Source organism: Eptesicus fuscus, chromosome 7, assembly GCF_027574615.1.
Source record: "Eptesicus fuscus isolate TK198812 chromosome 7, DD_ASM_mEF_20220401, whole genome shotgun sequence".
Taxonomy (NCBI): domain Eukaryota; kingdom Metazoa; phylum Chordata; class Mammalia; order Chiroptera; family Vespertilionidae; genus Eptesicus; species Eptesicus fuscus.
Window position 1 is genome coordinate 108097128 of NC_072479.1, and position 19895 is coordinate 108117022.

The following is a 19895-nucleotide window of genomic DNA, read 5'->3' on the forward strand; positions in this document are numbered from 1 at the left end:
AAAATATATTTCTTTATTGATTTCAGAGAAGAAGAGAGAGGTATAGAGAGATAGAAACATCAATGAGGAGAGAGAATCATGGATCGGCTGCCTCCTGCTCACCCCTTACTGGGGATTGAGCCCACAACCCAGGCATGTGCCCTGACGGGAAATGAACCATGACCTTCTGGTTCACAGGTGGACGCTCAACCACTGAGCCACACCAGTCAGGCTCTGCAAGATTCTTTTCCCAAATAAGGTCACACCAGTTCCAGGGGTTTGATGTGGACATGTTTTGGGGGGTCATTTATCAGCTTACACAGAGGCTGCCCCAGACCTGGTTTATATCCTATATAATAAAGCGCTAATATGCTAATTAGACTAAACAGCCAAACAACCTTCCAGATGTCCTTCCGGATGACCTTTCCGACAAAGCTGGGCTGCGAGGGGCTGCGAGGGCCGGCCGGGGCTGCAAGGGCTGGCAGAGGCAGCCGGGGCTGCAAGCCGAGCCCCTTGCACAAATTTTGTGCATTGGGCCTCTAATATATATATATATATATATACACACACACACACACACACACGTATATATATATATACACAAACATATATACACACATATGTATATATACACACATATATATACACATACACACATACATACATACACACACACACACACACACATATATATATGGAGAGAGAGCGCGAGACATTGATGTGAGAACCATCAGTAGGTTGCCTCCCATAGCACCCGGACTGGGGATCAAACCCAAAACCCAGTATGAGCCCTGACTGGGAATAGAACCTGCAACCTGTGGGTACGGGACGATGTTCAAGGAACCCCGGTTTCTTTGCGTGGGACGTGGTATTTCACATCCACACGGAGGGGCTGAAAACGCAATCACCTCTTGAACGTCCACCTCCACTCTGACCTCTCGTTGTGGCCATCAGAGGTGCGGCCTGCAGCCCTCCCTGCCCGGCTCAGGCTGGCTCGGCCCAGCCCTCCTGTCCTTCCCAGGCCCCACTGTCCCTCCCCGTGTGCCCAGAGCCGCTGTGCGCTGACCTCAGGAGAGAACAGGGTCAAGCTCTCCTCCTCTCAGGAAACTCTGACCCGACCTGCTCCTCCATCGCTGGGCAGCGTCGGTGGGGTGGCTGCCCTTCTCCACCGCCCTCCCAGCCTGGAGATCGGGCAGGGCAGGTGCAGGTACAGGACCTCAAGTGGGTCCCTCCTGGAGTTGCTCCATGGGTGTGTGGGGGCTGGCGAGGCAGGAAGCGGGGATCTGGGTCTCGATGAGATCCAGGCGATGGGGCCATGCCTCAGGGTGGACAGGCCTCTGCCTCCCGAGGTCAGGTCAGGTCAGCGAGCAGGTGGGTCTCGGAGGAGGCGGGGGTGGGGCTGGGGAAGAGAAGAATGAGGCCCAGAGTTGGGGGAAGGGGCAGTGCTCAGTGGGCTTCCCCTCTGGGTCCAAAGTTGCCATCCTGATGCCACCCCTGGGGAGCCTCCCCAGTGCAGGCTGGGAGCAGCTGCCTTTGCCCCAGTCCCGAGGCCCCAGAGCCTCCTTGTACCCCTGTCAGACGCTAAACTGGCCCACGTTGGGGGAGGGCAGTGGAGCCCAGGGCCCCATATTTCTGCCCACCCAGGGGACTGTGGGGCCTCTGTGGGGGCCCTGGGGCATTGGGACAGTTAAGGAGCCCACAGAGGAAGGGCTTGGCTCTCCCTCCAGCCTGTGCTGCCATCCAACCCCCTGAGTCCTCTGCCCCCTGCCCTCCACCCCTCCTCCAGCTCTTCCTGTGCTTGCCACCTGTTTCCATGGCTTGGGGCGCAGGTCAGCCAACACCCTTCTCATCGGTAATATTTCTCTTTAAAGGAGCCACTTCACTCTGAGAAAGTGGGTTGCAAGGAACAGAGCGGGTAGTTTTGTTTCCAGGCCCGTTTGGGCTGGAAGCTGGGAACACCTGCTGGTGTTGGAAATCCGGCAGCCCATGCCCTGCAGGAGCAGAGCAGCTAACGAGGCCTTTGCCACTCGGATGGAGGAGCCGGTTGAAGGTGTGACTAATAAGCAGATGGAGTTGCGAGGGCCTGCCCAGGAGCGCTCAGCCTAGCCCTCATTACTCTGCTAGAAGATTGGCAACTACTCAGCCAATGAAAGACTGCTCCAGCTCAGTCAATGGAAAGCCAGGTCACGTTCAACTCCAAGTTGAAATAGACTCTCTGTTTACAACAGACCCCCCCCCCCAAAAAAAAAAAAAATAATGTTCTTCTCCTTTGGTCTAGACTCCAGGGACTTGCCTGTGGTTTGGGGACTATGAGCAGGTCCTAGAGGAAGGGTGGTTTTTCTGAAGGTGCAAACGGCCCACGAAAATACAATGTCAAGTTCAAGTCCCTAAATGTCAGCCCATGCTCAAGGCTGATGGGTGCTCCAACAGCCGCTCTGCAATGTGGGGACCTGTCAGGGGCCTGGACAGTCAATGCTGGTGTAACACACTGAGACATTGATTGCCCTTCTCACGCAGTCGACATTCGATGACGTACATGCAACAGCGGTACAAAGGCTGCCGACCTGCACAGATCCAGACGGTGGCCCCAAAGTGCTAGTCCCGTGTCCTTCGGGTCACACACTACCAGCTAAGAAAAGGTCATTTACTCAAGAATGTCTTTGACTGCCCGGAGGTCACGGGAATCGGCACATGCTCGGGTTTCGGGCTCCGTCCCCAGTGGGAGGCATGCAGGAGGCAGCCGATCAAAGATTCTCTCTCATCATTGATGTTTTTCTCTCTCTCCCGCTCTCCCTTCCTCTCTGAAATCAATAAAAATATACATATATAAAAAAAAGAATGTCTTTGACCAAGCAATAAGTTATTATGTTTCTTAATTCTCTCTCCTTGAATATGGGTCTTTTTTTTATCTTTTGTGTGACAAAACATGAGAAGAATGCTTCTGCTGAGTACTAAACACGACAGTCGCCTCAAGGAAAAGTCCTTGGGGATTGAGTTTCCAGCTCAACCAGTCAGTTTTACTCGGACCGATAGACAAACGGCAGTCATTCCGTCTTGGGTACTTAGCGGCCGTCTTTCCTTTCGTTTTTCAATGTTATTATTTTATTTTATTTCTTTCTTTATTTCTATATATTTTTATTGACTTCAGAGAAGAAGGGAGAGGGAGAGAGAGAAACATCAATGAAGAGAGAATCATGGGTTGGCTGCCTCCTGCACGCCCCCCAACTGGGTTCCAGCCCAACAAAACCCAGGCACGTGCCCTGACCAGGAATCGAACTGGCAGCCTTTCAGTGCACGCAACGATGCCCAGCCAACTGAGCCACACTGGCCAGGGCTCAGAGCACTTGTGAAGCCACCCGAAAACTCGGGTCACAGGTCCACCTGAGTCACGAGTGCCTGTGGGTTGGTCAGAGGGTGTCCGTGATGCGGAGAGGAGCTGGCACGCCTGGGCAGGCTGTCCGGGGCTCTGTGGTGAGCCTGAGGGGTGGGGGTTGAGGGGCAGAGGGAAGGCTGAGCTGCAAGTGCCCACAGAGGGCAGTGACCTGATGGACAACCAACCCCCAAGTGGAAACCTGGACGGTGCCCTCCTCCGCCCTGACCCAGGGCCCCGGCTCCTCTTCCCCCACCGCACCCTCTCCTGCTCTGGCCTCTCAGGTCTTCCCTCCGCTCAGTGGTGCTCAGCTCTTCCCTGACCTGCCACCTGCGGCCCCCACTCCATCTCTCCTTCCTTCTGGCCCAAGCAGCGTCCAGTGCTCTGAGTCTTCGTTCCTTTCCCGAGGGCAGTGACCTGAGGCAGCTGGAGCAGGAGGGGAAGGGGCTGGGTTTGGGTGGGTTCCAGGCCCTCAGACGGGTCCAGGCTCCACATTCCCTGACCGGCCTCGCAGCTTTGATGTGTAGACCCGACAGGTGGGCCAGGCTGTGCTGACTGAGGCGTGGGGCCCCGAGCGGTGCCAGACCAGGTCCTCGTGCCCATTTTATAGAGGGGAACACTTGAGAAGGGCAGAGCAAGGACACCCAGGGAGCCAGGTCAGCAACAGCTGGACAGCGCCCGGGCTGAGCCCACACAGAGGCCTGTCCGCAGGCCTCCCCGTGGGAAGGAGACAGCACGTCAAGCATGAAGAACCTTTATTGGCTCATGAACCAAGTGATGGGCTGGGCTGGCATCAGACTCGGGCCCCCCGTCCTGCACAACGTCCTGGGAAGGGCTCTGAGCGGGTCTCACACCCACCTCCGGGGCCACTGTCCAGGTCAGAGGGTGCTCTGGGAGGGGACGTGGTGGCGCAGTGGGGGACAAGTGGACCCTCGAAGCAGTAGGGCAGCCAGAGCCTGCCCCCTGGGCAGCACCCCAGCCTGCGTCTGCCAGGACCATCGGCTAAGGCACTGTGGCTGGGCCACGTCCTGCTTCAGAAGGCCAGAGTGTGGGGGACCCCGACCCTCCGGGCGTGTGGCAGACAGAATGTGGCTACTTTTTCCGCCGGGTAGTCTGGGAGCCACTGTTGCTGCTGTTGGGGGCTGGTGCAGCCTGGTCTGTGGCCGCTCCCGGGTCCTTCTTGGGTGCCGGCCTGTGCTTCTCCTCCCTCGGGGGAGGGGAGGCTCGGGAGGGACGGGGCCCCAGCAGAGCCTGCAGGATTCTGATGGCCCCCACCGCGAGGATGAGTCCCCAGAGCAGGGTGGGGGCCTCCAGGGGCGACAGCTGTTTCCGGACCCAGTGGAGGGCCTGGGCAAGGGCGTTGCTGGAGCTGCGGGCCCGACGTGGGCTCTTGTCCTGTGGGCAGGATTGAGGGGGGTCAACAAGGGTCGTCCCTGGGGGTGGAGGTCACCCTTGCCAGCACCCCAGCCTGGCTAGCACCTTCCTACCTGGAGACCAAACTGCCTGAGTAGTGTGTCCAGCGTCGGGTCCCCCAGGGACACGGGGGGGAAGAATTCCTCCACCCATTGGCGTCGCCACCACTGGCTGCAACAGGATGGGGAGCTCAGGCAATGGGGAGCTCCGAGCCCCCAGCCCCCAGCCCCCAGCCCTCGTCGGGTGCCCCAGCCTTACCCCTGCTCCCCAGGCTGTGAGAACCAGTACTTATAGCGCTGGGCTCGAACATAGGTGGGTGGCTGCTTGTGGAAGGGGTACCTGGCCACGTCGCTCTGGATGAGGTGGATCACTGTGGGGGAGTGGGCTCAGCTGGCCGCTCCCTCAGCCCCGCCCATAAGCTCCCCAGCAAGCCCGACCCTCTGCTCCAGCCTCACCTGGCTTGTTGCCCTGCAGCAGGCAGAGCACCAGGCTCGTGAACCAGGGGCTGTGCGTGTGCGGGCCCAGGGCCGCGAACCACATCTGCCAATCGAGGCGCGGCTGGTGGGGCGCCACGAGGGGGGGCGGCCGGCTCACGTTCCCAGGCTTGTACATGAACTCGATCTCCTGTGTGCCACGCCCAGCCAGGGTGGGAGAGCTGCTAGACCTGGGTTCCCCCCCATCCTCCCCGCCAACCACATCCCCCTTGGGTTCCCCGCCCATGAAGCGCTCACCGTCCAGTGGTGCCTGTCATAGCTGCCCTCCAGCACCACCTCGGGCCGCCCACCTAGGCCAGTCATCCGTCGGAAGAGGCCGTAGGAGTTGGCCAGCTGCAGGTGCTCCACGGCGCCAAACAGGCGGTGGGCCCCGGTCCAGAGGCGCCCGTGGGTGGAGGGCTCCATGTAGGAGTATGGCACCTGGAGGCCGGGGGGCAGAGGCTCAGCGCTGCTCCTCCCGCCCCTCCCAGCCCCTCCCCCGGTCCCCTGTGAAGTGCTACCCACCAGGCTGACCAGGAACATGGCCACGGTGGCAGTGCCGAAGATGGACAGCTGGACTGCAGTCGAGAGCTTCCGTAGCAATCCTTGCACCTGGGTCCACCTGAAGGTCAGGGGCCAAGTGCAGTCAGCCCTGCTCTGCACAGCTCTACAGCCCTCCCCCCCCCCTCGCCCCCCGCCCCGCATATACCTCCAGAGGGCGACCAGCAGTTCCCAGGCGAGGGAGGCGCCCCCCAGCCACATGGTGGGCAGGGTCACCATCTTCAGCCACTGGGAGAACTGGTGGAAGGTGAAGGCTGTGGAAGGAAGGGGTATGAGGACGGCGGCCCAGTCCAGCCCCTGCCCCCTGGCACCCAGCTGGCACTCACTGGTTCTAGAGTGGATGGTGCGCTGCTCCCCGTCGACCTCCAGGCCAAAGTAGTGCACGGTGCCATAGGCCAGCAGCCCGTAGACGGCCAGCTCCAGCAGCAGGGCCGGCAGGGCCAGCAGGGCCTTGGGCCAGGCTGCAGGGCAAGACAGTCCTGGCCAGCTGGGAACAGGGCGGAGGGTGGGTAGCCAGGAGGCTGGGGAGCTAGAGCAGAGGCCAGTGGGGACTGTTGGGGAAGGAGACATGGGTGAGGACAGCTGGCTGCTGGGACGGGTGACACTCACAGGCAGGGGTCTTCTTGCGACGGCTGTTGCCAGCCTCGGCAGCCAGGTGCTTGTCATCCAGGAGGGAGGTGGTGAGCACGAGGGTGAGCAGGTTGAAGAAGTTGTAGTTCCCCGTGATGATAATCAGGACTTGCAGCAAGACCTGCAGGAGGGTCTGAGCTCAGAACTCCACACAGCAGCCCCCGTCTGGGCCCTCCAGAGCCTGCCCCCCACGACTCGGTCTCTCCTGAGGCATCCTGCCCCCTCTGCAGCATCCCTGGCCTCTGTTCTGTCCCCTCTGCTCACACCTACCATGGCTCCCCAACACCACTTGGAGAAAACCCACGCTCAGCACACCTCATGCCCTTGCCGACCTGAGCCGGACATCCTCCAGCGAGGCCGTGCTCTGTCCCATGGGCACACCTTCCTGCCTAGAGCTAACCTGGCCCTCTGCCCACGAGACCTCCTGACTGCCGGCGGCAGCTACCCTGTCCCCAGCAGGACCCCCTGGATGGTGCCGAGGGCCCATTCCCGCCTGTGTCCTGATGGCGGACGGCCCCCTCACCTGGGAATAGAAGGCAGCCAGGCGTAGGCGGCGAGCAGGGGCGAAGAACAGAGGGGGCACCGCGATCTCGATGAGGAAGGTGGCCACCACGCTGAGCCTGTGTAGCCAGACGGGCAGGTGGTGGGCAAACCAGGCAGCAGGCGTGGGCAGGCACTGCGTCTCGTAGTGGTAGGTGAGGGCTGCGGGGGACGGTGGGTGGTCAGGGCTGGGCAGAGCCCCCCCCCCCCCAAGACTGCCCCAGGTGCAGGCGGGGATCCTCACCAGTGAGCCCCCACCACGTGGGGCAACGGCTGGTCAGCTTGACCACACCCGAGGCGAACATGAGGCGGAACAGCAGCCAGCGCACGAGCCAGAAGGGGAGGCCTTCGTGGGGCGAGGCTCCTGCCAGCCCACCCTGGGGGGGCTGCTTGTGGTGGGAGGGCTGCCTCAGGGGGGCCACCAGCACAGCCAGGAAGCCAGTCTCCAGCAGCAGGGAGTCCCTGCAGGGAGAAGGAAGAGCACAGAGGGCCCCTCCCCATCAAGGCTGCTCCCCTCAGAGGCCCTTCCAGGAGAGGCTGACCCCTCCCCCGCCCCCCAGCCTTCGGAAGCCCCACACCCAAAGGTCACTCACCACTGGAAATAAAGAAACACCTGGCCCACCTGCGGGGAGAAGGGCTGTCAGGGAGCGGTGTGTGTGTGTGTGTGTGTGTGTGTGTGTGTGTGTGTGTGTCTGGGGAGGCAGGCGAGGGATGGGGTGGAGGGCGGATGGGGCTGAAGTGAGGTGGTGACCAGGTTCCCAGTGGAGGGGAGCGGAGGGCAGGCAGCCCCCACTTGCCTGGCAGGCCGACAGGTAGGCGGCCCAGAGCAGCAGGTAGACGAGGAGGTGGCGCAGCCGGCGCAGCAGCAGGGCGCCCAGGGCCAGCAGGGTGCCCAGCAGGGTCAGCAGCTCCAGGCCCTGTGCTGTGTCCAGCCCCAGGCGGGGCGCCTCCCACAGCAGCGTCGGGGTCTCCCACAGCTGCTGCCAGGGCCCCTTGCCCTGTGGCCGCAGTGTCCTTCGGGCGGGCAGGATGCCCTCGGTGCCATATAGGCCTGTGGGAGGGCACCGTCCTGAGAGGCCAGACGTCCCCCCCAGCCAGGGCCCGCACATCTGCCGCCTCAGGGCTAGACCCGCAGCCAGTCCTTCCCCGCCAGCCCAGGTCCGGACGCAGCTCTCACCCCGACCGACGTGTCAGAACCTGGTGAGCGCTCCCCTCTCGCCGGGGCCAGCACCCCCACCCCACTCCGGGCTCCCCAGGCCAGGGTCTCCCACCGGGCAGATCCCAGGTCCCCTCTCCTCCAGGTTAGAGCCCGTGCCCTACCTACCCCACCAGGTCGGGGCCCCTAACTAGGGGCCCTGTTCCCCGCCCCAGGTGAGAACCCGAACCCTACGGGAAACGGACCATTGCAAGCCCTCCTACCCCCCAAATCTGCGGCCCGCAGGACACGAACGCAGCCCCTATCCCCGCATCAAGGCCTGGACCGCACTCCCGCCCAGGACGGTAGGGTCGGCGGGGAGATCAGGGGACGCGGGGCGCGGGCGGGGGGTGTCCCGCGCTCAGCGCCCTCACCCGGGATCTGTGTGTAGAGGGAGGCGAAGGCGAACAAGAAGACGGCGGCCACGCCCTGGAGGAAAAGCTGCCGAGGGAGCCGGGAGCCCGCCATGTCCGCTACGCGGTCCGCTGGACACGAGCCCGCGAGTCCGCCCGGCCCCGCCCCGCCCCGCCGCGCGGGCGGCAACTGCAAGTCCCGCCCCGATCTGGCCCCGCCCCCGGCAGCGCACGCCCCGCCCCTGGCCTGCCCCGCCCCCTAGCCTGCTCCGCCCCCAGCGCGTCCCGAGGCACTTCCGGCGCGTAGGTGGCGCAGCGCCCGGGGTCGCCTGGGCCGTGTGCGTCATCGGTGTGCGCGCGGCGCCGCGCGCTTTCCTGGGCGGGAGCAGCAAAATGGCGCCAGAAGTAGTGGCGGGTTGAGGACGCTGGCCCCCCTCGAAGCCAACCTCGCGGGCCGCGGGCCGCCCCAGCCGCTGCCGGGCATGGAGGACGTGGAGGCGCGCTTCGCCCACCTTCTGCAGCCCATCCGCGACCTCACCAAGAACTGGGAGGTGGACGTGGCGGCCCAGCTGGGCGAGTATCTGGAGGAGGTGAGGGCGGCCGGGGGAGTGGCGCTGGGCGGGCGGGGCGCCGGGCCGGGGGCTCCGGGCGGCCCGCCGCCTCCGGGTCTGTGCATCCGCCGCTCTGGCCGCGCTTGGCGTCGGGCTCGGTTGCTTTTCCCAGCGCCGTCCCCGCCTCCCGGCACCATCCCTTGTTAAGTGAGCCTGTCATTACAGGTCGCTCGCTACCCATGAGCGGGCTCCGAGATCGATTTAATAGGTGGTGACCGGCATTTGTTCTGATGTAATAGAATGCCTGTGCCTTTGGGGCGTTTGAGAGATCTGGATCAGGTTGTAAGAATTCCCTTCTTTCTTAAAATTTACTTTTAACGATAATTGACATACAGTGTAAGGTGTGCCGCAGTGTGAGGAGCTGGCCGCTCCATTTCTGCACTTTACTTTAACTCTTCCGTTTTGGGCTGCTCTTGTCTTGATGGGTAATGACCTCCATCCTGTTCAGCTCTGCAGCATCTGTTGGGTTGACCATCGCTCCTTTTTGAAACAGGTTTTGGTGTTCTGATATTCGTCCGATTTCATTGTCCACTTTTTCTTTCCTACCCAGCCTCTCAGTGTCTAGCTCCTCCGGTGGGTCCTGGGCCATCTCCTTACACGTTTCCCCTCCACATTCTCATTTATTCCCAGGATTTCAAATATCGCCTGGGATTCTGGGTAGGTGGTTTGGGGAGGGGAATCTCTAGAGCTTAGTGTGGACCTGTTTCAATGTGACTTCCGGGTAAGCCATCCAAAAGGTTTGGGCATAGATGGGAGGTCCGTCCTGGGAGCATGCATCTGGGAGTCATTAGAAGAAGAATGGAGAGTGAGGTCCTGGGAGTGGGTGCCCAGCTGGGGCTACAGTGTCGCCGAAGAGAAGGGCCACCTTTGCAGCTCAGGGTCTGGGTGGCCCTGCTGCCCTCTTCACGTTCCCTTTCTTCGGGCGTAATGTCTGTTCGCTCGGCACTTTCCGGCTGTCATGCTCCTGCTTCCTCCCTCCCCGCTGACCTGACCAACTCCCTCCCTCTGTCCTTCAGGAATGAGTAGCAGTCGCCCTGCCCTGGTGGAGTCCCCCTTCTTGGCGCCAGCACAGGCCTATCTTCGTTTGGATAGATAGGTCACCTAAGACTCTTTCCTAAGTGCACGCGTCCTGTCCGCATGCTGCCTCTGTGTGGTCCTGCTCTTCCTGAAAAGCCATCTCCTTCATCCGGGAAAGAGGACCACACAAGCGTTAGGCTTAGCTGCGACGTCACCACTTTGTTCATCAAACATTTATTGGGCACCAGCATCAAGCGCAGCGCTAAAGGCTGGAATTACCCTGAGCTGCTCACTGTGCACTGAGGGAGGAGAGACTCACGCGTGGCCAGACCTCCCTCAGGGTGGCAGGAAGCCCGAGGGAGACTGCAGGAGAGTTTGCACTGGGCCAGGCTGGGGTGGGCGTTCCCAGCAAAGAGCTTGACAGACGTGTAAGGGCTCCGAAGTGCTGTTGGCTGGGACTGCAGGAGGGGCCAGGCTGCGGGGCAGTCTCGATGGAGATACCTGCTGGGCAGCTACAAACACACCCCGAACTTAGGAGAGGGCGCTGCTCTGCACGGGGTTGGGAGTTGTTGGCATGTGGTTGATACGAGCTGGGGTTCAGGGGTCACAGAAGAAGGAGGAGGGCTCACTTGGGATTGTTTCCTGAGTTTTCTGCTCAAAGGATTGGTGTTCGTCTCTGTCTTCCCCACCCCTGAAGTCCCCTTCCTCTCAGGGTGCGGGGTCTTCCTGCCGGTCTGTCTGAGTCAGCCCTGACTTGGATGGAGCACCTTCAGCAGGGAGCTGTGTGCAGCGCTGGCTGTGTGGTTGGGGTCTCCCTCTTCCAAATACCAGGCTCAGAGGTTACAGGAAGTGGGGGAAAGCACAGAGACCCTCCCAAAACTGCAGACAACAAGTGAGCCCCAAGCAAAGCCAGAGCTGTCAGCCTGAGGGGCCAGAGGTGGGGTGGTGGATGGGCGCTCCTGCGGGAACTGCACACACTCGGCTTCCCACAGAACCAGTTTTGTGTCTTGCAGCTGGACCAGATCTGCATTTCTTTTGACGAAGGCAAAACCACAATGAACTTTGTTGAGGCAGCGCTGCTGATCCAGGGCTCCGCCTGTGTCTACAGTAAGAAGGTGGGCGCCCCTGGCCACGGGACTGGGTGTTTCAGGGGCCAGCAGGACCAAGGTCCTGTGTGCTGCGGGGCAGGTGGCAGGCTCACCCCGCCTCTGACCTGCCTTGCCAGCCCTCCTGTCTCCTTCCGGATTCCTCAGCATCTCTTAACACTGAACAGGAGCTTGGATCTCAACGTGCAGGGCCTGCTGCAAACACCCAGCAGCGTCCAGGAGAGCCCCCGCGGCAGAGAATCCTGCAGCCCACAGCGCCCGCTCCCAGGCTGAGAGCCTGCTGTGGAGTGAGGGGAGCAGGAGGGAGGGAGCACCGTGGGAACCAGTGTTCAGGGAGCGTCTCAAGAGGGAAGGCAGAGATGGTCAAGGAGACAATGTCCTGGCCAGGAAGTCAGAGCAGTAGAGAATGTCCAGAGGGAAGAAAAATGGCCAAAAATGTTGAGTTCAGGGGGTTGGACCCATACACTAAAGACTTCAGAGTCCCTTCTGGGTCTGTAGGTCCCGGGGATTTAGTGAGAGGAGGGCTGGACCATTGGCGGAAGGAAATAGAGGCATGAGAAAGTGCTCTTGAGAAGTTTTATTGAAAAGGGGAGGAAAGAGACTAGGTAGTAACTAAAGCGTGGTTCTCAACCGAGGCTACACTCCCAGCAGTCACCATGGCCGGGCCTTGCCCAGACTGAATACATGGGAGCGGGGGAGTGGTGCAGGCATCAGGATTTCTTAACACATCCTCTGTGGCAGTGGGGATGGGGACCCTGACGCTAACCCGTAGAGGGCAGCCAGGGAAGTGGTGGCGGAGGAAAGGGGGAAGGGAGGAGGGAGGAGAATAGGTGAACAGAATGCCAGAAGTGAGACGGAGTTCAGGGTGGCTTTGCCTCATCGCTGGAGACTGGGGCGGGGCGATACGGAAACATGGATGCAGAGACGTTGGGCGCAGGGATTTGGGGAGTTGATGCCTAAGGCCCCAATTTCCATAATGGAGACTGTGAGTCAGGTACTGAGAGTCGGCTACTGGAGAGGACGTTTGGAGAGTGGAATTGGCAAACGTTACAAGTATTTGCTGAGGGGAATGCAAACAAAAGGTGAACGGAAAGCGTTGGTCTAAGGGAGATGGAATGCACCCTGTTCCAGGCACCCCCCCAGGGGGCTTAGCATCCCCGGGGCTGTGTGTGTGTGTGTGTGTGTGTGTGTGTGTGTGTGTGTGTAGGGTGGCAAGTGGACCACGGTGCTGATCCAGCGTTGGGAGTTTAGGGGGTGGGAGGTAGGAGTTAGAAGAGCTGTGAGGAGCTGAGTTCCAGGGTCCACAGCAGACAGAAGGGATAGGAATCTGCTTGTGGTTGGCAGGGTGTGCGCCTCTGGGCACTGCAGAGCTTTAAGACAGTCAAGACTTGATTGATTTTTGTCCTAGATAATCCCATTGAATTGAATTCCTCTTTCCTGGGTTTGTCCTAAGAAGGAATGTCTGCAACTGGCTTTGAAGGCACCAATGCAAGGGGCACTGACAGGGAGGTGGATGGGCCGACCCGTGATGAGGCAGGAACGGGGAGTTGACTGGAGGGAAGCCGAGGGGTGGGGCTTAGGCTCTGGAGTGGGCCCAGCGGACTTTCCGAGTGTTGGGAATGGTCTGGACCTGTGGTCAGGTGGGGACCGCTGGCTGCATGTGGCTCCTGACCCTTAACCTGTGACTGGTGTGGCTGAGGAAGTTAGTCTTGAGTTTTGTTAACTGTTCAGTGATGTAAGTTGCTGTAGCCACATGTGGCTTGTGGCTGCGCATCAGATGATGCAGCTCTAGGCTCACAGGCGCTGGGAGCCAGCCCTGGGCCCAGGACTGCGCCAGCTTACTGTGTTTGAGTCTGAGTTTACGCTCTCCTTTTAATGTTTTAATTTTTATTTTGCTTTGAGAGGACATTTATTAAAGCTGGGGATAGTGACACAAGGAAGGGCTTACGACAGAAGCAGCAAAAGGGGAGCCAAGGTGGGGCTGCTGTGGCCACTGGAGCAAAGGTCACAGTGAAAGCGGCGACCTCGGGGGCGGGGGGGCTGCTGTCAGCTCACTGGAGAGCCAGAGGAAGGGGGCCCTGGAGACAGGTGTGGGCGTGAGCCCGGGAAGAGCTGCCGCTGCCCACTGCTGCCCTGGGGGCAAGCCCGTGGGGTCTCAGAGTTTAGGAGAGGCGTGCGTGTGGGGGAAGGAGAGGGAGGGAGAGCGCGCCCTGAGTTGATTCTCATAAAGTGAGGATAGTAGTGGCACCCGATTCAGACAGGTTAAGTGAGGTGAAGCGTGAAGCAAGGTTCTGTGTGTGGCACACACTTAGAAAAGTTAGTGTTTATTGTTCCTAATAAATGGGGTCTCTTGCTCACTGCTGTATCAGTGTCCAGTGCATGAAAGAAAAGACCCCCCCAGCAGAGGACTGTGTGTGCTCTGCAGGGGAGGAGGGTATGGGGGTGTGGTGGGGGAGGAGAGGGGGTTCGCCCAGAGGAAGTGGCCCAGAGGCAGCAGGTTTGCCCCCTGTTGGTGTGTTGTGGTCAGCATCTCCAAATCCCCACCCTCACCCTAAGGGTGGGGCCCTGGGTTGTGGCTGGAGTGGTGTCAGGTGCCATAGACCCGGGTGGTGGAGGCGGGAGGTGGGCTGAGGCCGCGGGAGGGAATGGGCCACCCGCAGGCAGGTGTGCACAGAGGCGCAGGGCGGGATGCACAGCCTTGAGAGGGGGGAGGGGGCTCAGCTATCAGCAATTCTGTTCAACCGGAGAAGTGCTCTTGATGGCCACACTGGCAGGACTTGGGCCGGAGGTTTGGGAGGGGACAGCCGGCTTCTCTGCACGGATGTCTGGGTTGGGGGGCCCTGGGGATCGTGGGTAGGCTCCTTTCTGCGTCCTCACCTCCGCTTCCGGCCTCCAGGTTGAATACCTCTACTCACTGGTCTACCAGGCCCTCGATTTCATCTCTGGCAAGAGGTGAGTCCTGGAGGCGTGAGCCAGGAGGTGGAGGCCGTGTGCCCTGCGTGTGGCCGGGGAAGCCCCTGCAGCCTCCGAACACCCGTGCATTGATTCTCTCCCAGGAGGGCCAGGCAGCTCGCAGCGCAGGAAGACGGGGCCAGCAGGGACGCCAGCTCCAGGGCCTCCCAGCGCGTGGAGGATGAGGTGGGTTTCCTGGGCGCCTGGCTGCTGCCCGGCGGGTGCTTGCTGGGTGCTGCTGCTGAGCTCACTGTCTCCTCACAGTTCCTGTCGCTGGATGACCTGCCCGACACCCGTGCTAACGTGGACCTGAGGAATGAGCAGGCCCCTGGTGTGAGTGCCCCCTCCCCCCCGTAGGTGGGGCTGAACGTAGCTGATGGGCTCTTTGTAGAGTGTGGGCATCCCATCTGGTTCCCATGCTGACCCGCTCTCGGCCCCTGTGCAGGAGGTCACCATCGTCCCCCTCCTGCCCATGGCCCTGGTAGCCCTGGATGAGATGGACAAGAACAACAACCCCCTGTACAGGTGCGGACCTGGGCCTGGGCCTGGGCCTGGGCGGGGAGGGCGGCTGCTGGGGGTGGTCTCTACAGAGGCTGTGTTTTTGCCAGCACAGCTGTCAGGGGGAGGTCCTGGCCAGTCGGAAGGATTTTAGGATGAATACGTGCACCCCTCACCCCCGAGGAGCCTTCATGTTGGAGCCAGTGGGCTTGTCCCCCGTGGAGACACTGCTGCCCAGGACGGGTGAGGGCTCCGGTGTGGGGCCTGGTGGTAAGGAAGGGTCTCGAGGATGGGCTCCTTATTGGGTATCCTGCGCCACCATCTCTGGTCCCCAGAACCCTCCCTCCCCAGTCACCTGCCCCACAGGCCGGCCTGCTGGAGCTGGTCCCGCTGCTGCCCTCGTCTGCCCACAGCTGGCTCAGTGCAGGGCCCTGCTCTCCCTCCCCAGCCCTGGCTCTTGGGTCCCTTGGAGAGTTATGGGGAGGGGCTGGGCTGCCCTGTCTCACGCCATCTCTCCCAGAGGCTGGGTGGGCTGAGGAGCAGCCAATGGAAGTCTCTGTGATCAGGAGTCCGGTCCCTGTGCCCGGCATCTCCCAGGAGCCAGGTGAGAAGAGGTCATCCTGGTGGACCTACTGGTGGGGGTGGGGACAGGACTCTATGCTCAGCTGACCCAGGCTGCCCACCCCTCTATGCCTGTGGCATGGGAGCCATGAAACCTTGGAGCTGGCCCCGTATGCCCAGGCCTCGTCCCCCACTCAGCCCGCTGCCCTGTTTGCCTATTCCTCTGGGCAGACACAGATGGCAGCATTTAAAGAGGAAAGTGGCTAAGAAGTAAAAGAGACAAACGACACAGCTGCACGTCGAGTGTAAAACGCCGTGCTCCCGTCTCGGTCTAATCAATGAAGAAGCCGAGACGGGGAGGGCCTCAGGCCCAGAGGGGCAGCCCTCACCTGCGGTCTGGTCTTCGGGCTCCTCGAGGCTGACGGGCCTCTTGCTCCTCTGCCCAGGCACGCCCCCAGAAGGCCCGATGCCCGGAGGCGGGGACGAGGATGAGGATGCAGAGGGGGTGGCGGAGCTCCCTGAGGTCCCCCTGGAGCCCAGGAGCCCGCAGCAGGTGGGGCGCACACTGAGGCCTGCAAAGCTGAGCCGTCCATCGGGGAAGCCCTGGGTTTGCGGCAGCCCCACGCGTCCTAGCCAGCTCTCGGGCAGCGGTGTCCTCGTCCCTTCCCTCTCCCTGCAGAGCAGCTGCTGCTCCTCAGGCGGGCGGAGCCTGTGGTGCCCCTGGAGCTGCCTGTTGCTCTTTGTTTTTCCGCACGACGACCACTCGTTCCTTGTGCTGCCTTTAGCCCTTGGACTATTTGACATTCCTGCTCAGATGCTCTGGGTTGGAGGGCCCTGGGGATGGTGGGTGGGCTCCTTTCTGTGTCCTCACCTCCGGCCTCCGGGTTCCTGGAGCGTATCTGCCCCCTGAGCAAAGGAGGGGCCACCTGAGGCTGTTTCTTTGCAGAGCACTGCCCAGCCCAGGAGGTTTGAGCTGAGGGAGAGGCAGGAGGCCCTGGAGCCTGTGTCCCAGCTGAAGGTGAGGTGGTGGGGCTCAGACCCCTGACCCCACTGGCAGGGAGGGTGTGTGCCTGAGGCCCTACCACCCACGTGTTCACTGCTACCTGCCCGAGGCCCTTCTACCCTTGGGTCCCGGATTCCACATGGCCAGTCATCCCCTGGCCGTCATTGCCCTCAGTGCTGGCCTTGGGGGAAGGGTGTGTGTCCCCCACTCTCCCTGAATCTACTTGTTTTCTGTGCTTAGGAGACCCCAGACCCCTGGCAGAGCCTGGACCCCTTCAGCTCCCTGGACTCCAAGCCCTTCAAGAAAGGTAATTGGGTAGAGAGGCAGCTATACCCAGTGTCTGTGGCTGGGTTCATGAGGGCACGGGTGGTGGGTGGGCTGTGCCCTGTACCCACGGGGAGCCTGGTGGGACTGTGCTCCCTCGTGTGACGGCTCCCAGGGGGTGTGGGCACTGGGATCTTCCCCGGGGCCTGCAGTGGTGCCCCGAGACACAGTCCGTTGGCCCCCCAGGTAGACCCTACTCCGTGCCCGCCTGCGTGGAGGAGGTTCCGGGACAGAAGCGCAAGAGGAAGGGTGCCACCAAGCTGCAGGACTTCCACCAGTGGTACCTGGCCACCTGTGAGTGGGTGTGTGGGACTGGGCCAGGCCAGGGCAAGAGGGCGCGGGGCGGGGGGCAGGAAGGGACTTGGTCTGGCTCCTGACAACCCAGTTCTCTTGCAGATGCTAACCATGCTGACAGCAGGAGGCTCCGGAAAAAGGGCCCATCCTTTGCAGGTGCGACTGGGGCCCAGTGTGCTCCTCTGAGGGATAATGGCGCCATGCTCTGCCCTCCTCCCCTCCGTCTGGGGATGCCCAAGGCCCTGGGTGGATACGGGCACCCCCTCACAAGGCTTTTGTGTGTAGACATGGAGGTCCTGTATTGGAAACACGTGAGGGAGCAGCTGGAGACCCTCCGGAAACTGCAGAGGAGGGAGGCAAGTACCGGCCACTGGCCTCCCGTCCCTGGTGGTGGGAGGCAGCAGCGGCTCACACGTTCTCTGCACAGGCAGCTAAGCGGTGGCTGCCGAGGGCCGAGGAGGGGCTGTGGCCTGTGGAGGAGGACCGCCTGGAGGACTCCCTGGAGGAGCTGGGGGCAGCAGGTGGGTGATCACAGCGTGGCGGGAGGAAGGGGGCTCAGGACAGGCTGCCTGCTCACCTGCCTCCTGCGGTTCCACCCCCCCCCCCCCAACCCCCCAGCAGATGACTTTCTAGAGCCCGAAGGATTCGCAGAGCCTGACGCGGCAAAGCCTGAGGACGCTGCAGGCCTGGGTAGGTCTAGGAGTGGCGGCTGGCCAGGTCCTCATGAGGGTGCCTAAGGATGGGAGGGAGGGAGGGTGTGGCCCACACCTCCCACTGCCCTCCTTTTCCAGAAGCAGAGGCCATGCCGGCATCCCTGAGCTACGAGGAGCTGGTCCGGAAGAACGTGGTAGGCCCTGGTTGGGGGGAGGCGGGGGAGCTGGGTGATGCTCTGACAGAGGCAGCAGCTCCCGTCCTCCCTAGGAGCTCTTCATCGCCACGTCTCAGAAGTTCGTCCAGGAGACGGAGCTGAGCCAGCGTGTCAGGGACTGGGAGGACAGCATCCAGCCCCTGCTCCAGGAGCAGGTAAGGGGACTGGGCCGGCCTCTGCTCGGGCATGGAGCCCCGATGCTTGCAGGGTTTGACCAGGACCTTGCTCTTCCCTCTTGCAGGAGCAGCACGTGCCCTTTGACATCCACCTTTATGGGGACCAGATGGTCTCAAGGTTCAGTCAGCTCAACCAGTGGTGTCCCTTTGCGAAGCTGGTGGCGGGCCAGCCTGCCTTTGAGGTGTGCCGCGCCATGCTGGCCTCCCTGCAACTGGTGAGTGGCCCTGGGCCTGGGAGGGAAGTGGTCCCTGGCTCTGCTGACACCCTGTCCTTACAGGCCAATGACCACACGGTAGAGATCACCCAGCAGCCAGGGCTGGAGGCGGCTGTGGACACCATGTCCCTAAGATTGCTCACGCACCAGCGGGCCCACAAGCGCTTCCAGACCTACACCGCCCCCTCCATGGCTCAGCCCTGAGTGGGCAGCCCTGTCCCCCATGATGTTGGGCACACATCTGCTCACTCCACACTTGCTTCCTGGCTGGCCCAGCCTAATAAAGTGGTGTTGCCACCCCACCCATCCCTTTAAAAGGCTCCTGTGTAGAGCACCCAGCCAACAACCAGGTGCTGGGCCCCTCTCCTCCGTGGCCTCCCAGGGCAGCTGGTACAGCTCAGGCACACACGCAGCTCCGCCAAGCCCTTTAATGACCGGCTCAGTGCAGGACACTGCGGAAGGCAGCCATGTGGCGCCGCACACTGTCTGCAATCTGCTCGGCCGACCTGGCCCGGCCATAGTAGTCTGTGAAGAGGCCGTCGGGGTTGAGCAGGTAGATGGCAATGGAGTGGTCCACGATGTAGTCCTGGTCCTCATCCTTGGGGCCGGCGTTGTAGTACACACGGTAGCTGTGGCTGACCTGGGCAACCTGCTCAGCGGAGCCAGTCAGGCCCAGTAGCCGAGGATGGAAGTCCTGCACGTAGCGGGCCATGGCGGCAACGTCGTCCCGCGCGGGGTCCACCGTGATGAAGATGGGCTGCACCGGGGGCAGGTTGGGCTGGGCCTCCAGCTGCCGCACCACCTGCACCAGCTTCTCCAGTTCGTCAGGGCAGATGTCGGGACAGTGAGTGAAGCCAAAGTACATCAGCACCCACTGGCCTCGGAAGTCGGCTTTGCAGCGAGCCTGGCCCCGGTGGTCCAGCAGGCTAAAGTCTCCCTGGCCCACAGAGGCCTGGCGCAGGGCCTCTGTCCGCCGCCGCTGCTGCTCCCGCTCCTTCTCAGCCCTCACGGCCAGCCAGGCCCCACCCAGCCCCGCCCCAAATAAGGCCGTGACCAGCAGCCTAGTTCGAAGCCCAGGGCCCCGGGGCTGGCCCTGCCCTGACAAGAGCCGGCACCTCACATGGAGGGCCTCGCCTCCAGGAGTCCTCAGGAGGGCGGAGGCCTTGAGCTGAGAGAGCCCGCGCTGAGCCTTGGGCGGCTGAGCCAGCAGCAGCAGCACAGGCCTGATGCTCCTGGAAGAGGACAAACATGTCAGGAGTCGGAAGGTGCTTTGGCCTCCTGGGTCATCTCCTGTCACTGGGGAGACAGGCCTCCACCTGAAGGCCCAACCCTACACTTGGGTCAAGCTGTCCCAAATGGCCACCCAGTGCTCCGCTGAGCTCAGAGCCGTCGCACCTCTGAAGCCGAGAGCTCCAGCTTAGGAGTCAGAAGTCCAGCCTGTCAGTGCTGTCCTTTAGGCGAGTGCCTCGTTCTGCCTCCGCCCGCCCTGGCCCTGGCCCCGCAGCTCCAGACAGCCAGGCACTCACCTGTGTTTCAGCATCTGAGCTGCCTGAAATCATTCCAAGTGCCGGCTTGCCTGGGTTCCTGAGCACGTGGACCTGTTTGCAATGAAATGAGCCCCTTTTCAGAAAGGAGGCTGGTGAGTCTGGCTTCAACCCTCAATGACAGACACTGACCTTTCCCAGCCCGTCAGCTCTCACTTTCCCCACCAATAGCAGAAACCGGGTCACTCACTCTGCCCTCCGCACGGAGAAAC

At 61.7% G+C, this 19895-nt stretch overlaps 3 protein-coding genes across 5 annotated transcripts; 1 reads left to right on the top strand and 2 right to left on the bottom strand.

Moving 5' to 3' along the window:
• Window positions 1–4087: 4087 nt before the first annotated feature.
• On the bottom strand, window positions 4088–8659 carry LMF2 (lipase maturation factor 2). The gene is made up of 14 exons (XM_008155430.3): window positions 8536–8659; window positions 7764–8017; window positions 7560–7588; window positions 7211–7428; window positions 6950–7128; window positions 6406–6547; window positions 6123–6257; window positions 5945–6050; window positions 5761–5857; window positions 5494–5676; window positions 5218–5386; window positions 5021–5132; window positions 4837–4933; window positions 4088–4744 (listed from the first exon to the last, which is right to left on the bottom strand). Exons 1-14 carry the CDS (start codon window positions 8627–8629, stop codon window positions 4442–4444), a joined length of 2118 nt encoding a protein of 705 aa, XP_008153652.2. The 5' UTR covers window positions 8630–8659; the 3' UTR covers window positions 4088–4441.
• A 209-nt stretch (window positions 8660–8868) lies between these two features.
• Window positions 8869–18441, top strand: NCAPH2 (non-SMC condensin II complex subunit H2). 3 transcript variants are annotated; one of them, XM_054719681.1, is made up of 20 exons: window positions 8869–9104; window positions 11156–11257; window positions 14145–14200; window positions 14305–14386; window positions 14465–14533; window positions 14646–14725; window positions 14814–14968; window positions 15219–15302; window positions 15706–15812; window positions 16206–16277; window positions 16503–16569; window positions 16773–16880; window positions 16983–17036; window positions 17166–17240; window positions 17312–17401; window positions 17499–17570; window positions 17672–17727; window positions 17802–17903; window positions 17990–18139; window positions 18203–18441. In XM_054719681.1, the coding sequence occupies exons 1-20, from the start codon at window positions 8997–8999 to the stop codon at window positions 18341–18343; spliced, it is 1830 nt and encodes a 609-aa protein (XP_054575656.1). In that variant the 5' UTR covers window positions 8869–8996; the 3' UTR covers window positions 18344–18441. The 3 variants fall into 3 exon arrangements, with proteins under 3 accessions (XP_054575656.1, XP_054575658.1, XP_054575657.1); XM_054719683.1 differs by having other exon boundaries at window positions 14814–14941; XM_054719682.1 differs by having other exon boundaries at window positions 8870–9104; window positions 17502–17570.
• Window positions 18442–18553: 112 nt separating this feature from the next.
• Window positions 18554–19730, bottom strand: LOC103298657 (protein SCO2 homolog, mitochondrial). The gene is made up of 2 exons (XM_008155431.3): window positions 19666–19730; window positions 18554–19371 (listed from the first exon to the last, which is right to left on the bottom strand). The coding sequence occupies exons 1-2, from the start codon at window positions 19677–19679 to the stop codon at window positions 18579–18581; spliced, it is 807 nt and encodes a 268-aa protein (XP_008153653.2). The 5' UTR covers window positions 19680–19730; the 3' UTR covers window positions 18554–18578.
• Window positions 19731–19895: the final 165 nt, after the last annotated feature.